This window comes from Pelecanus crispus, chromosome 1, assembly GCF_030463565.1.
Source record: "Pelecanus crispus isolate bPelCri1 chromosome 1, bPelCri1.pri, whole genome shotgun sequence".
NCBI lineage: Eukaryota > Metazoa > Chordata > Aves > Pelecaniformes > Pelecanidae > Pelecanus > Pelecanus crispus.
In genome coordinates this window covers 112,730,331-112,743,203 of record NC_134643.1, presented here as the reverse complement: position 1 = coordinate 112,743,203, position 12,873 = coordinate 112,730,331, and the positions used below count along the sequence as shown (strand labels likewise).

Sequence of the window (12,873 nt, the reverse complement as noted above, 5' to 3'; positions counted from 1 at the left end):
AGTGTACTGCCTGCCTCGCTGGGGAGAAACCGTGGGATCCCAGGCTCTGGAATCCCCTTCTGTTCTAATCCTGAAGCAGCAGCTGGCCCAAGTACCACAAAGAGCAGCTTACCTGCCTTCTTGGGCAGCGAAGGTGATGGCACTTAGCGTTTGGAATAGGCAAGGGCCGTTCCTCATAAGGAGGGTTTACAAAGAAAGAGTAAAATAAAAACTAGCATTCTGATGGAATGAAGAAAAATGAAAAATTGTACACTCTGATTGCACTGAACATTATTTCTGGCGTCAAACATCATCAGACTTGAGGCATCTTAAGTGATTTTTTTTTTTCGATTAGATTTTAAAAGCCTGTTACAGTACATGTCGTTGTCTTCAGCTTTCTGTTTCCTGTATTAAGAAAAATAAAAGACATAAATGACTCCATGTTAGATTTTGTTATTTAAAGTTTGCTTCACATACTTCTTAGAGATTTGTTACCTTTAAATAATAATTACTACTTTTAATTATGTGCAGCAATCTGACTGCATGTTGCACACCCTTTCTACAATCAGGATTTAAATTGAATTAATATTATTAGGCAGGAAAAAAAGGAAGAAAAAAGTTCATGCCTTAATATCTTACAAAATCTAGAACGATAAACTTCCAAAAAATCTGAAAGGCATTGTGAGGGTGTTCTTAGATGCTCTAATGCTTTATTTTCACTTCTGAAAGAAACCGGATAATGTAAAGTGCACATTTAAATACTGTGTTTCTGCAAGTTCTGTTCCACAGGTTTTAGCGTGGTGACAGTTACACTGTGCTACATATTACTTGTTTCTTATGTTTTTGACACATTCTTAAGGTTTCACTTCTTGGATTGTGCATAGCATTAATAGACTGATAAATGTACTAATTTTTCTGAAGAGAAATATTTCTGGTTCAAAAGTGTTTTTTCTTGGCACCTGTCTAAGCACAGAAAACAGCCTTATTCTAGTCATCTTCAGCAGTACAACTGCAGTTACCTCCATCTCTTCTTCTTCCTCTTCTTGTTCATACGCTCCCAGTACTTGCATTTCTGCAACATTCCTTCGGGCTATATTTGCTTGATCTGCCCTCTGTCTACCTCCTGATCCTCTTGATGACATAGAGCTGGAGGAGCTGGGGTCTCTAGGATTGTTTGATGTTGGAAACGTTGGTCTAGAATATGGCAGGATGTCCTCTGTATAATTAAATATATACATAGTTATGTTTACAAGACCAGAGATACTGTGATCCTTAAATTTCTGCATGCAGTTGATTTATTTGACTTTTTATGATCCTCAGTAGGTTTAAAATGATGCCTGACAGGAATATGAAATACGCTGTTTCCATAATAACATTATAGAAGCTTTCTCAAGGAAATTTATAGTATTCACGTGGTAACGTTCACCACAGAAAAACTAATTCATGATTACTGTCCACTTAATGTCAATTTATGATCACTGCTCTATGTTCTACACGAAAATGAAGAAAAAAAAAAATAACCCCTGTAGTGTATTTTTGATATGACTGAGTAGGAGAAAATGACAATACATACACAATACTCACAAGGAGCTCACTGCATCTGTATTTCTCAGATTGAATTTGAAACAAAATTAGTGGGCATGTTTTAAAATTTCAGCACCATCCTCTTAAGGTAAACTTCTAATAACTTTTCTCTATAGTAATCCACTATAATTAGTACCAATCTCCTACTAATGTGCCCATTTAACCAACTTACTGCCCAGTCACCCCTGATATTGACCCTGGATACCTGTAGGAAGAAAGGACCAGACATTTGTATGAATCTTTGTTGAAAGCCTTAGTGAACACTTGGAAATTCCATTAATCGTGTTCCATTAAGTAGTAATCTTAACAACTTCCATAAACAAGAGATTACATTGATCAGGTCTGATTCATATAATGCCATGTCACTATTTATAACTAATGCATTACTACTATGGCTTTCTTATTTTTTAAACAGGACTAGGTTTACAAATAGACAAAAATGGGCCAAGTGCCAATTCTTTGGTAGAAAAGTTAAATATGTGACTTATAGATCTACTATCTGACTTCACTCAGTTCCTTGTAAATTAGATAGATTGGACATAACTAGACTATAAATGTGTGGTAGGGGCAAGAACACTGATCCTTACAGCTCTCAAGGAATACTTCTGTTTGGGCTTCCTCAGCATTAGCTTTAATACATGATGGGTGCATAAGGAAAGCAGGATAGAAAATCTATGTTTTTCATAAGCTTTTGTTTCCATTTTACCCTAACCAGAACCTGCAACATGACCTGTATTAGCACCTATAATTACAATAAATGGTGACAATTCAGCAGACCTAACTTCACTCACACCATTAGTGTGAGAGACCTGGAAAGAGCTGCCGCTTCCCTGTGATCAACACAAAAGCATGCAGAATGACCTTGAAGAAGATGAGTTTTTGCTGGTGTGCCTTCTCGTTTTGGTGCTTTATTTCCTCGCAGTTTCCCATCGTTTTGCTGTTCCTGTGATTCTCTCCGCTCTCCCGAATTTGTCCGCACGTCTGAATGCTGTCGCCCATCCACCCCATCCCTCCCCTTGTAGCTCGCTCCTTTCCTTTCCGCAGATCTGTCTGTCCTCACTTCTATAGAAGCAAGTTTTGGCAACATGACCGGCCGCACCTCCAGCTGTGATTTGGACTGGGCGGTTGGTGATTTTATAGCTGGAGGTGGCACAGGAGGGGGTGGCAAGTCTACAAAGTTGAAAAAGAATAATAATTACAATGACATCATACACTAATGAAATGAAGAAATAATATTTAACTTCCACTGAAGAAACAGATGCCCTATTTACTTTCAGCCCTCCCTCTGCCTTTCTCTCTCCACCCTCCAAAAAGTATTATGTTAGTTACAACTGCTGATGGGTATTTTTCCAAAGCTTGAGCTTTAAAAATGTGAAGTAAAGATCTCTCACTGCCTTTTCAAATCGCAATATTTTCTTAAAAATCATTACAGAAAGCTGTAATAAACGTTAGGCACTTGGATATTAATATATCAGTTATGGATATCAACACAGAGTTAAAGATATTAACATATCTTTGCTGATATTTATCACTTGGACCTGCTGGAGCAGGTCCAGAGGAGGGCCACCAAAATGATCCGAGGGCTGGAGCACCTCTCCTATGAGGCCAGGCTGAGGGAGTTGGGGCTGTTCAGCCTGGAGAAGAGAAGGCTGCGGGGAGACCTTATTGCGACCTTCCAGTACTTAAAGGGGGCCTACAGGAAAGATGGGGAGAATCTTTTTAGCAAGGCCTGTTGTGACAGGACAAGGAATAACGGATTTAAACTAAAGAAGAATAGATTTAGACTAGACATTAGAAAGAAATTTTTTACAATGAGGGTGGTGAAGCACTGGAACAGGTTGCCCAGAGAAGTCGTAGATGCCCCACCCCTGGCAACATTCCAGGTCAGGTTGGAGGGGGCTCTGAGCACCCTGATCCGGTTAAAGCTGTCCCTGCTCACTGCAGGGGGTTGGGCTGGGTGACCTCTAAAGGTCCCTTCCAACCCAAAGCATTCGATGAGTCTATGATTTTTGCTAAGTCCATTCAACAACGCAGCCCCTTGTGCTATAGTTACTCAAGGTCTTCAGTGTGCTGAGCATTAAAGCAAGTTGGCTGGGGTGTAAGAATGTATATCAGACACACTGCTGACATATGTAAGGATAAACTATATTAACTATGTGTTCAAAATAATAGGTTAATCTAACACACATATCCCTGATGTCTGTGGGTATCTCATGAGATATAAAAAAAATCCACACTCAATCAATGAAGTAACAAGCTGTCAGAAAGAACAACAACAACAAAAAAAAAAGACACAGAAGACTCTTGAATTTGACAAGTTAGCACAGCTTAAGAGGTTGTAAAATTCTGTTTATTTTTAAATAGTATTTATAAGGCACACATGTTTTACTTAGTTAAATTTTTCTATTCCTGCATTAAGACTTAAAACTAGAACATGTAAACTGTTCATCAAGATACAATAGTGCTCTGTGGAATATAAAATGTGAAGTAAAAAAAAAAAAAGTAAAAGTCAAACAAGGAGCGACAATACAAAAACAGTTCGTGACAAAGGTGTAGGAACAAACCACACTTATAAGAGAACAACAGGTTAAAAAAAGTGAGATGTGAAAGATGTTTAAAGTTAATAATCTCAAGTGAGATTGCTAAAAAAAAAAACCCAACAGCACTATTAAAAAAAAATGTAACTTCAGCATTTTATAATAGTGTGCATTCATTTTTTCTACTTCCACAAAAATCTTGGAGCAGCTGTGTTTTTCGAACACCATTACTATATATACAGCTAATTCACAGTCTATTCAAGAGAACATTTCAACTGAAAATTTACTGAATGGGGCCAAGAATAAAGGTAGTACTCCTGAATAAGAAAAAAACAGGCATCTAACATATACATATAAACTCAGATATGGCAGATGCCAGATATTTTCGAGAGGTTTTCCAGTGACACAAAGCACAAATGACTTGATCTAGCCCTGTGGAAAGGTGGAGCAATGCAGAATTCAGTGCTCTGTGAAGGCTTACTGGGCCCCATTCTCCACATTAAACTGGTGACATAACCTGGAATTGCCCTTGACCTGTTTTAAACAGGACTGGAAATTTTTTCAGTTGTCTAGATTGGGATGATGAGGAAGAAAGATGTCACAAAGTTGGACATACTTCAGGTAAATGAGATCTGTAACATTCTTGCTGCATTAACTCCACTGTTTTGGTAAAAAGACTGAATGAATAGAAAAAAAAAAAACCCACACAAAAACCCAACCAAGCAACCTTTTCCTTGTTCTAATTTATGCCTTGAACAAGGGACCAAATCTATTTAACAAGAACACAGAAACTTCTTTCTTTCTGTTCCTCTTAGTTAGGAAAAGTTGGACAACTGGCCTTACATTCCTTGCAAATTCTGTAGGGTAGTTTGTTTTTCAAACTCTGGCAGTTTGGGGAACAACAGTTTTAGAGAGTAGCTGAAGGTAAACAATTGAATACTGACAATTTAAGCATTTACTTAACACCCACCATTTGCATATGTCTTTTAAGAAAAAGCACTGTCATTTCCAAAACTTGAGAAGGCATAATGTAAATTAGCTGGAAGCCTGGATATACTAAGTGGCTGAATGAAAATATTTTTTTTTTATGGAGTGGGAATTATTAGGCTATAAAGTAAGAACAAAGACAGATCTGTGGGCAATGGACTGGACGTCTTTAAGTAAGGAAACTAAAACTGTAAAAGGGAGACGCATCTTCTGAATCAATAAGATATCAAATACAACAGATTTTGGCAAGAAAGCACAGAATCAGTTACGTTCATTCCTTTGTTATCCATAATGCTTTAAACATGGTTCACAGTGGTAACCTCTGTCCAATACACAGCCTTAGCAATGAAACTCTAATTCCACACATCAGAGCAGCATTCAGACTATCTCTTCTATGCATCTAGAAATGCCCTGTGAGCTCTAGCCACCAAAGAGTGAACCAAACTGTGCTGCCCAGCCCTGTAGATGCTTAAATTCAGTATGTGCCTACAGGTATGGACATTTGGATCACAGGGCACCATAGCCAGGTGAGCTTAAGTGTCAATACCTGCTCCAAAAAATCTTGTCGGAAGAAGTATATAACCTCTTACAATTCAACAATTTGGTGAAAAATTGTGTGAAGACTTCAGAATAGCATGTGATATGTTCCTTGAAAGCCCAGTGCATCAGACCACGTCAGATCCAGCCCAAAGCTTATCTAGCACAATAACTGTTCTTCAGAAGCAATGCTGGAGATGGTGATGGTTCCCACCTTTTGCAGAACACTTTCAGTGATTATAGAACTTGGTCAAGATTTAAAAAAATAAGAAAAACTCTTCATTAGCCTGAAGAGATTCAAACAATATTTTCCTTTCTCTGCAAAACATCCTTCTCACAGGTCTTCTCCCAGAAAAGGACATACCGAATCAGAAGTGGATGAAGATACTCAAACTCAGAAGTGTAGGCTTCTGGAACCACAGTTGTTCATGCAATAAATATATTGTGTCTCACATTCCCCGCTCACTGTCTCTATTATCAGAGCACTGAACAGCCCTTCTGTTGAGCCTGCTGATGTAAAGGGATTGTAGGTACCAAGCCTTTTTAGTCACCCTTGGAGCCAGTCTACAACAGTTGTGGCACAGCAATGCACTGGCTGAATACCAAAGGGAAGGAACAATATCTTTCCTGTAGCTTATAAAATACAGCTTGGAACATACTACTTTATTCAAGAATCCTATGCAGCTACACAGGCCAATGAACAAAGTGGTGTTAAGTCTTGACTATGGAAAGATACATTGATATAAAAAGTTTCGTAAAACGGCAGTAGCTCTGTGGTACAGTAATAACTAAAGAAAAGTGATATTCTCTTTCAAGAACATTTTTGCAGCCTGCAGGGAAACTATAAAAATCTTCATTATAACACAGTACTCCTCGCTGAGAAGAATCCTTTACAGAGGAAAAAAAAAAAAACCACAAAACTTTTCAGAGGTCAACACTATTACACCCCTGTGGTATTTATTTTAACAGCTCAGATCACAGAGAAAATCCAGATTCAATCTGCCTCCTTGAGTACAAACTGGCACACTTCTTATTAAAAGGAAAATGGCAGCTTCCATTGTAAGGAATAAAAAATAAATCACAAAGCAACATCAAGCCAATATAAAGCACTCAGAAGTATTTGTTAAAGGTCAGCTGTGCTCACGTTTCATTCATGTCTATGTACTACTGTTGTACACTTCCCACGTAGCTAAAACAACTAATGGATGCCATTTCATAGCACGGTCTACAGAGGAAACCTTCCATATATGTCTTTTGAAAGGAGCGATGATAATTTTCTAAACGAGAACATATACAGGAATCATGGGATAAGCAAAGAACCAGTGGGGAAAAATAATCTGCTAAATTAGTTTGGCACTGAAGTGGAGAAACCACAAATAAGCACAAAAAGATGAACTGTAAGTAGTGACAAATGAGGGAAGTAGGCCTTATTAGGCAACTCTCTCTTTTAAGCTCTATTGGGGTGTAGGTTTCTACAGCCATACCCTGAAGAAAACAGCAGTTACAGATTGTGTGCAACATTGGAGAAGCTACAGAGTGATTTTGTTTCTATTGCATATTTATGCGGGCATGCAAAACTCAAGATCGTTCCTGACTTAGTAAAGCTTTAAGATCATTTAAGATTCCTAGATACTTAATAACCTCAGCTACTATTTATTTTCATGCTTTATCTTTCAAGAAACATGGCTCAAACTGTACATAATAACTGGATGAATAAATAGATACAGCAAAACCCAATATGACGTATAAAAGCAGTGGTTTGTTGGGTTGTAGGGGTTTTTTTGCCTGTATGTGTATTTACATAATGCTTTTATCAACAAAATTTTCACTCCACAAAAACTCCTTCAGTAACAAAATGAACATTTACAAAATATCTCACAATGGAATCAGAAGTAAGGACTGCAAAGAGAGCAGGTATCTGAAAATTATTATCATTCAATAACAAGCTGATTTTTAGCAGAGGTAAGATAGCATTCCTACTTTTTTTTTTACCTTGCTGAAATTTGTGCAGAATACATTCATTTGCACTGCACAGGCAGAGGGAGACAAAAGTACAGATGATGCCAGCCAGCATGCATAATGGCTTAACATTGTAAAGTGAAAACCCAAGGAAATATTTGGCAGATATTCAATTGCCTTTTGTGAGAAATTCAGCTGCCCTAACGTCATGTCATTGGTAACACAGCTAAATAACTCAGTTACAGTCTCAACCAGTTAGTTGTGAAAATGTTAGCATTTTTTCCTTTGTCACTCAGAGATTTAAAAAAGAATCAGGATTTAAAATCTTGTGTGAAATGTCAATGGCCTAATTTCTATTGAAAGACCTACTGAATCGAAGCAATGACAAGTACTTGTATCTTTTTATCTAAATGCTTACAATTCTGAGGGCTTGTAACTACTAATAAATCAATTCAAGACAGTTCAGAAGAGACATTCATATATATAATTTTAGAAAAGACAAAAATATTCTTTTAAAATTTGGTTTCTTAAATATGTAAGTAGGTCAGGCAAGGTTGAGAAGGAGGATACATCTGTTAGTTGGTTCTTGTAATGCACTTAGTAGTTCACTCTCTAAAAGGCTAGATGAACAGCAATTAAAAATTCATACATTTCAATCCTTACCACCTACTGAGCAAAGATTTTAGCAACAAATATGGAGCACATTTCACTGCCTGGATGACTGTCAAGGAATAGAACAACTGAACTGAAATCCCATTCCACATAAAGAAGAAACTGATTTGAACTAATGCTAGCAGAAAATACAAAATTGGTACTACTTATACAATGCACAGTAGATCAAAGCGTGCTCTCCCTTATTTAAAAAAAATGTAGTAGTAGACCTTTTACTGCTACATTAATAACAAACACACTTTCAGAAATACCAGTCTCTTTCACAAATCTTGCTGTATAAAGAAAAAAAATTACAGAATTTAAGACTTACATATATTGCTGCTGCTAGTAGTCTTGGCATTTTCAACCATTCATGCAAAGACTTTCTTTATTTATTTATATATCCTTTCTGTCAACCAATCGTGTAAATTCTTCATGACACTGGTATTTCATGAAACTGCTAGCAAATACTAATTCAGGTAATTTGGGAACAGTAGAAAATTCTTTATATGTGAAAGTAAATTCCATTTTAAAGGCTGAGAAAGTAATGAAGCAATGTATTTTTCTCTTTTAGGATTTATTCAATGCTTCTAGCCACCAATAAATGCTTAAGTTCAGAATATCTGCTTTGCTACAAACACACACATGTTCACCCACTATGAGGGGGGAAAAAAAAAATCTTTTTATCAGGCACTCCTTTATAAAAAAGATAAGTAACAGTGTGACATCAAGCCAATAGAAAAACCTAAGTATATCTTGGAAAGGTCAGTTGTGCTTAAATGTTTCATTCATGTCTCCGTATCACTTTTCTCCACTTAAGAAAAACAATTACTAGATGTTATTTTATAGATAATTCTAAAGGGACAACACATTAGATGTGGCTATTAAAATGAATGGTTAGAATCTTCAGTACGATTCTAAATATGCTTATGTAAATGGACTGAGGGGAAAAAAATAATAATAAAAAAATCAAAACCAAACAAGCCCTTCAACCTTTGAACTGGGTTTTATTAGTTCTGCAGAAATTAAAGCCATAATTTGCTGTTCCCTGAATGGCCACTCTGTATTGCACACTGAACAGGTTAGCGGAAATTCTTACTTAATTAGAAAATACACTGAAGTAAGCAGGTGCTATATAACACAAAAGAAATATTGATCATGATTGTCAAATCTATTGCAATATCTAATCACAATGCTCTGTGATTTAACTTTGTACAATTACTTGCACAAAAACCCGTCATCAAATACAGCTCCACCTCTTATTTACTCCTGTGTTAGAAGAAAATGGCCACATAAAACTCCTGTTCAGATTTTATTTCTGGTGTCCTAGCTGTTGTGTTTGTACTGAGGTTTGATGCTTAGCCAATTATTCAGTTAAGTGCATTCTCTTCAAGAGAATAAAAGCCGATAAATTGTCCATAAAATCTTGCAAAATGCCATTACAAGGGTCTCAGAAACGTAACATTTCTGATACAGTTTTGGGATTTACACCTTGTGTTGTCCTTTCACAGAAGCAAACATGCACAAAACCACTGTAATAACCTCTTGAAATCAGATAATATTCCAACAGCTCAGTTTCACTGACAGAAGGGGCCTGGGCATAAGCCAAGAGGCCCAGGTGCACTGTGTCATGCCAGTATTTAATGCAGCCTAATATCAGATAGATGCTAGTGAGAGAAAATACTCAGAATAAAGTACAGATAATAGCACGGACAACCACTCATTGCTAAATTACTTCTGCTCATCGTGCTGTGAGCTTTGTATTAAATTTTTTCGTCAAGTGGCAGGAATCATAGGGAGAAGTGGTTCAAAACTCCCTTCTTGTAACCCTGGATAAGGATCTATAACATTAGGCTTTCATATGATAATGGCAAATGATGCCCCTCTGAAAAATTTCTGACTGGTAATGAAAGTCCTAATCAGATTGTTGTTGTGGAGAACCAGGAGGTGGGGAACGATGCCTTACTTTCCCCTCCCCACCGTTAGCAAATTTAGCAAACTTGACAAGATGGGTTAAGTCTTGGAGAATTTATCTTACATGAATTTCCAACAAAGCCTGTGGGTTGTTTTATAAAACTGGAAGGTAGTGCTTTAATAAAAACTGCACCACCTGAGGCATTTTCATTAAAGGCTCTCTCTAGACAACATCACAATGTTTGCATTATCCTCCTACTCTCCCAAGAGAATACAAGCACTACCTTTTCAGCAGGAGTTGATATTGTGTGTGAAGGCACGAAAGAAGATGATTAGATTTCGCTTTTACTCACAAAATAACCGCTTGCAACAATGCTGTGGTCAGGATTAAAATTCATTGATTTGTGTTGCCCACCATTTGAATGGTAAATTGTTTTTTTCAGGAAAGGATACATTCTGAACGTTTTAATAGTTAGTCATGTGAACGAAGATTTTTATCCTAACCACACATTATTCTCAATGACTGTACTATTTATGCTATCTGGGCTCTTAAATAATGACAGTAATTAGTCGATTAGGACACTACAGAAAACAGGTGCGAGGCTCTGGAGTGGAAGCATCAATGTACAGTATTAAGGAACTCTGGCATTTAAAATGATTAATCTGTTCAGTGTGTTTAGCAACAGGAAACACAAATCACTGAATTCTGAAACATAATGTTATCTCTGTGGAAAAATTTCACACACACGCACTGAATGCATATTTAGAAAGGTTCACTGACGTTTTCACCCATTTCAGTGGACTCACCATCTGTGTAGACTTCTCTGCGCAGATGTCCTGGCTGGTGTTTTTGCTTTTTGGCAGGTCGGACCTTCTGTATTACAACAGCACTCATGTTGCTGTCGGTAGACACGGGGCTGGTGGGTCTAGGACAGTGTGATGCATGAAAATGTCTACGGCCTGGAAATCGTTACAGAACAAGAGCTATTATTTTCCTTATCTAAAATAAGATATTTCATACTTTCTCTTTTTTCACATCAGAATGACCTAGCTATAAAAGACCTGAAAATACACTGTTGGAACAATAATAAAACTCACATCCTTCCTGTAATCAGTTTTAGAGTGAACCATAACTGCATCGAAGCATTTGCTATCCTGTCAGTAGGTAGGTTGGCTTAGTTTCACAGAAATTATCCAAATGGTTGGTAGCTGGTAGCTCCTGCACCAGGAAGCTGAACACTCTCAGCAGTCAAACACTGGCAGGCTTTTCACCTTCCAGAAACAACAAAGCATTTCACTTCTCAAAAGGGGTTTCGCCTCCCCGAGCTCGGGCAGCACGAGGTCTCCCATGCCATGAACAGAGCAAGCCACCAGCAGGTCTCAGGTACAGATGTCCCCTCCGCCGCTTTGAGTGAATTACCAGGAATGCATCGGGGATATATGGCGTTTCATCACAGCTTATTTGCAGATAAGAAGTGTCCCATTTTTAGGATGGGTAGTCAGGTATGGGTAATATAAATACATAAAAATCACTGCATAACATGAACTTGACTGTTGTAGAATTATTTACGTGTAATATGAACAGGATGTAAAAAGACCTCTTCTAAATATATAAATTTACACACACATAGACACACATATTTATACAAACGTATATGTATAAAATGGATAAAATCCTGGCCCCGTGGGTATGAATGGGAGTTTTGCCACCTACTTCAGTCGGCCAGGATTTCATCCAGAATTACTAAATTACCTCCCCTCTCACTCTTCATGATGAACAGCTGTGTTGAAATGAAACAAAGGACTGTTAACTGGGAGAGGATATCAGAAATGGGAGGAAGATTGCAAATCTGTGCAGTCAGGGTGGACACAGTTGTGACAGAGTACCTCTTCTCCAGGTTTGGCAGTTTAATAGGATTGATTGGCAAACATTCATGGATCTGCTTGAAACCTGCATCCCACTCTGTGGTATTCTTATTTCTTAGCTGAACTATAAAAATATCCACTGGGCCTAGTTACTGATCAGCTTACTGATTACCTGTATGTACCCAGTGTTACTAGTAACCAGTATGTTGTAAAACACTAAATATTTCAAATATCATATTTCATATGTCCAGTGGTGATTCAGGAGAAAAAAACATAAGTAAGAAACGTATCCATAAGGCCTTTCATAATCTATAATCTAAACAGCAACTAATAACAGCTATCAAAATATGAAACCAACACAAAACCAACCCAGTTCATCTCAATACAGCAGTAACAGCTTGAACAGCATTCTCCAAAAGATAACAACTGAATATAAAATGGAAACCAAATATATTACAATTTTTTTTTCAAATCCAGAGGAATATGACTCTAAATTTTTACTATTTATTTGAAATATACATTTCAATACAGAGGGATTAAACCTCTCATGAAGAGTGACTGAAAACACTGGGAGCCTTATACTAGGAAAAGAATACAATTCTGTAATCCTTTTTTTTTTTTTTCCCCCTCATTCAGTTCTGGGTGGAAATCCACCAGCAGGGTTGAGGTTTGGCAGTAATCAATGAGACCAAAAATTAGGAACTACTTATGAAAAACCATGTAGAACAGCAATTTATTTGAACTGTTTCACCAAAACTCCTTTTCTGACTCTTCCACTAGCGTCAACTGACCCCCCCCTTGAATTTCTAAATGTTGTAAGAACAAGAATAATCCAGGAAGCAGTTGTGGATAAATACAT

The 12,873-nt window shown here is 37.3% G+C and overlaps 1 protein-coding gene across 1 annotated transcript in view; it reads right to left on the bottom strand.

Annotated features, from left to right (window-relative positions):
- Window positions 1-369: 369 nt before the first annotated feature.
- The window catches only part of ROBO1 (roundabout guidance receptor 1), a 544,983-nt gene continuing 532,479 nt past the window's right edge, over window positions 370-12,873 (bottom strand). The window contains exons 28-31 of the mRNA XM_075712575.1: window positions 10,956-11,108; window positions 2,425-2,733; window positions 999-1,195; window positions 370-384 (exon numbers count right to left, since the gene is read on the bottom strand). Coding sequence (XP_075568690.1) covers window positions 370-384; window positions 999-1,195; window positions 2,425-2,733; window positions 10,956-11,108 — 674 coding nt within the window. The remainder of the gene's footprint in view (window positions 385-998; window positions 1,196-2,424; window positions 2,734-10,955; window positions 11,109-12,873) is intronic.